Here is a 4,151-nt window from a genome sequence, read left to right as displayed (position 1 = left end):
CATGGGAATAGAAATTATTTTCACAGGTGTCTACGAAAAATGCAATGAATGAACATTCAAGTTAAAATCTGTAGGCCTAACAGCAGCCAATCAGAGTGGAAAAAAATTCTTATTGTGTCATTTTCCATCCATCCATCCATTTTCCTGCACCCTTGTCCCTTAGTGGGGTCGGGAGGGTTGCTGGTGCCCATCTCCAGCTGGCGTGCCGGGCGAGAGGCAGGGTACACCCTGGACAGGTCGCCAGTCTGTCGCAGGGCTGTGTCATTTTCTAGTTGTTAAATATTCCACAAAATGACCAGATAAAAGATGAACAACATGCCAGTTTAAACTTTGAACTATTTGCAAAACGACTGAGCTCTGCAACATTAAAAMATGGATAGAACTGTAACTACGTTAATCATAGCTCTTCTTCTCTTCAGTGTTTCTGTCGGTTTCTGGTGGTGAAGCTCTGTGCTGCCTTCAGGAAAATGGGACATCAGAGTATCATCCATAAAATTTCACCCACATGGCATTTATTGTGCAAACCTGAGCTTTCAGTGGAAAAACTAAAGTTCCAGGTCCTTTTAATGCCATACAAATATGAGACAGAAACATGGATTGTATCTTTATAAAGACCTGACTTTTGATTATAGATTAATAGTTTTACTGGACAGAAATTGCAAAGAACAAATTTGGTTGAGTCAAATTGAAAGTGTCATGGAGTCGTCAGCCTCATGACATTAACACTGACATGAAAATTAATATTGAAGAAATAAATTTATTAAATCTAATTAAAAACATAAATAAGTGATCAGTTCTTTAATATATATTTATTCTCAGTACTACATATAGTCTTAAACCCATGGCACTTCAACAATATTATTTTACCTTTTATCTGGAAATAGTGTCTGTTTATTCTTGCCATACTGTCTCTGTATTAATTATTGCTCGAAAGGTCTTGCCATACCAGTTTATTCCTCTGTATTTACTTTAGTTTCTTAGTTTATTCTTGCATTTTGTTCTTCATTCATTTCCATTTAGTTTCTTTTGATTAGCATCAACCTCTCTTGCTTTATTGCTATGTCCACTTTAGTTTCTTTCCTGTTGCTAGATTTACTTTATCATTTATTGACCATCAGTAATCTTCACTCATCACCTGCTGCACCGCCTAATCGTCATGTTTTTCACATCATGTGTTGATTTTTTCACTGTTCAGCGCCGGATTCTCTGTTTTTATGCCATAATTCACATCTAGTTTTATGTCTCGCTTCTCCTGTTTCAGAGTTTTGCGCAATGTGCGCCTCTTTTCTTGTTTTTTTTTAAGGTGCAGGGCGGTCGGGAAGCATATCGATGACGAAAAGGCAGACTGACATAAACCTTTTAAAACAACGGAAACAATTTCTGCATTCTGATTATTGAAATTTTAAAGTGCTGTGTTGTTCTATCACCCCCGTTTCATACTGGACCACTTACAGCTCCTTGTTAACGCTATAAAATGAACGCTCTCTATCGTGGTATCACCCATGGAGGGATTTCTTTATTTAAATTGGTTCATTTTTCAGAGGGATACACAGTCAGGATATCGTGATTTTAGCTACCAGTAGCGCCAAAACGGAGCTGCGCCAAGAAGCTAACAGAAGCTACAAACACTGAATAGAAGAAGAGCTGCCATCGATACAGTTGCAGCCAAGCATGATTTAATGTTACACAATACAGTTTTACCAAGTTGCTCAAAATCTAAACTGGCATTGTTGTGCATTTAAGGTGTAAAGTTTACCTTCGACCAAACGCCCCCCAAAGACATCCCAGCGCCCCCCTTTTGTAAAAATGTCTGCCAGCGCCCCCTGCCGTCCTCTGAACGCCCCCTGGGGGGCGGTACCGCCCACGTTGAGAACCGCTAATTTAGAGCCTGATGAGGATGTGATTACTGAGCAAATTGAGACGAGTCCACACTTTTATTTTTTTTTCTGGCTGAACTCTGGGTTCCTCCTTTCTCCTCTGTTACTCTGGATTTCCTGCTACCTCTTAAATTCTCCTAACATTGCATATTACCTGTGATCGCTCAAATTGTTTCTCCTTTGTTTGTTTTGCAGGAATAAGATCCTGATCTTTGGGTTGTTTGAGGAAACGGCTCTGGCTGCGTTCCTGTCCTACTGCCCCGGGTTGGACGTGGGGCTCCGGATGTACCCACTCAAGTAAGAAACCTACACTACACGTTCAAACCGGCAAAGGACAATAAACTCAGATAAAGGTCATTTGTTTCTTTAAATCCAGTTACTATATTCTTATTTCTCCTCTCCTACTTTATTTTAGCAGCTCAGTAAGGCGTAGTGATTTTCTTTTTTTAGTTTTTGTTCTCCCCTTCCAGGCCCGGTCTGTCCCGATCCGCTCTCACCCTGACTCTTGTCTCTCCTCAGGCTCACCTGGTGGTTCTGTGCGATTCCGTACAGTTTCCTCATCTTTGTTTACGACGAAATCCGAAAACTCATCATTCGCCGAGACCCTGGAGGTGAGTTCAGACCCTCGGCCACTTTGATAGCAGAGGCTCATTTCAATCATGAACCTGAGTCAGTAACTGGTGGCTCCCTCTTCTTCTCCTGTCCCTTTCTTCCTCTTCTGTCTCTGCAGGCTGGGTGGAAAAGGAGACTTACTATTAAATCATCAAAGCATTCTTTGCTTCTATCCCATCCTTCCCTAAACTCGCCCCTGCCTCTGTCCCTGCCTTCCCTTCTCCATCCACTCATCCTTTCATTTTCTCTAAAATACTAGAGAAATTGATGTTTACTCATCCTTCCATCTTTTCTTCACTCCCCCATGTTCATTTCTAAACTAAAAACACAACTGCCAAGACAACGAGAGGACCAACAGCAGAAGGGTTGAGGATGGGGGAGGCGCGGCCTTGTTACAGCCCCTCCCCATCCTCTCCGTCCCTCTGTCCTTTTTTCTATCCAAAGTCTGTACAGCACTAATCTGCCAGAGCCACAGTTTGTGCCGACATCGTTCCTCCACTGCCGGCTTCAGCCGCTCATCGTTGGCGCGCTCGATATTCCGCCGCTGCTCGGTGCTCCACAAACAACCTGATCCACGAGTTAAAAAAACCCGACTGTTCCTCCGCAAACCCAAGGCAGCTCCCGCGCCCGCCTCCGGAGCGGAGCGGACGTCCCGTTTCTGTCCACCTCCTGGAGTCGAACGGCCCAGATCCAGCTGCGTAATCACTGCCATTCCTCCCCTCTTCCTCCTCTTCCTTACTCACTGCCGTCCTCCTCTTCCTCCTCTTCTCACCAGTGAGCCAAGCGCTCACCGACGCCCCCGGCAGGGTGGAAGAAAGGCTCCTCCCCCCCATCCCTGTATTCTTCTCTGTTAATTGTTTTCTAATAGATGACTGCGTGTTTTTTAAAAACTCAATTGTTTGTAAAAGTTTTGTGTTTTTTTTCTTTTTAAGTTCAGAGTGGGTCTGAGAGCTGCTTGTTTTCATTCGGACATGACAAAGCACACCGTCCCTCCTTATCCCTCTTCTTCTTACCCCCCACCCCTCCCCTCCTGTCGATCTGTCCCAGTTTCTGTCTGTTTGTGAACTCTGTGGAAACCCTCCGTCCTCCTTAAACCCCGACCAGATCTCACTCCTGTTCCTTTCCCCTTTAAAAAATAAAGAAAACAATCTTTCTGTGTCCTAGGAAAAAGATTTCTCTCCAGTTTCAGTCTTTAAATCTATGGAAAATGTGGAATAAGGCCCTGTATTTACAGCAGATGAAAAAGAGAGTTAAATTAAATAAAAACAGAAGGATATCTCTTGTTCAGCTTGATCTCCAGTTTGTTTTGTGTGGAGTTATGTCAAAAAAATGGGAATAAATTCTGTGACCAACTCTTACATGTGGCAGCAGTGTCAAGTTGTCTCTTCTTCTCCCTCTGAGTTTCATTAAGTCACAATAAACAAGTCGGGACTGAAAATGCATTTATTATGATTCCTAAAGAATGGAAAAACATCAAATGAAATAACAGATGTAAACCTTCATTTCCTCACCTAATGAAGCATTGAGGAGGAATCCTGGAAAACTCAGAACCCACATTACCTGGATTACATTTATATATATATATTAAAAAAAAAATTCCCTTCTCACCCTCCGCGGGTGGTCTGTTTCATCCTCTGAGCTCGGGTCCTCTACCAGAGGCCT

At 42.9% G+C, this 4,151-nt stretch overlaps 1 protein-coding gene across 1 annotated transcript in view; it reads left to right on the top strand.

The window, feature by feature from the left end:
- atp1a3a (ATPase Na+/K+ transporting subunit alpha 3a) overlaps window positions 1-3,847 on the top strand; it is a 32,943-nt gene extending 29,096 nt beyond the window's left edge. The window contains exons 21-23 of the mRNA XM_008422837.2: window positions 2,073-2,174; window positions 2,397-2,488; window positions 2,608-3,847. Coding sequence (XP_008421059.1) covers window positions 2,073-2,174; window positions 2,397-2,488; window positions 2,608-2,636 — 223 coding nt within the window. The 3' untranslated portion in view covers window positions 2,637-3,847. The remainder of the gene's footprint in view (window positions 1-2,072; window positions 2,175-2,396; window positions 2,489-2,607) is intronic.
- Window positions 3,848-4,151: the final 304 nt, after the last annotated feature.

Source organism: Poecilia reticulata, linkage group LG11 (genome assembly GCF_000633615.1).
Source record: "Poecilia reticulata strain Guanapo linkage group LG11, Guppy_female_1.0+MT, whole genome shotgun sequence".
NCBI classification, from domain to species: Eukaryota; Metazoa; Chordata; class Actinopteri; order Cyprinodontiformes; family Poeciliidae; genus Poecilia; species Poecilia reticulata.
The sequence above is the reverse complement of the archived record's forward strand: the minus strand, read 5'-3'. Positions and strand labels throughout refer to the sequence as shown.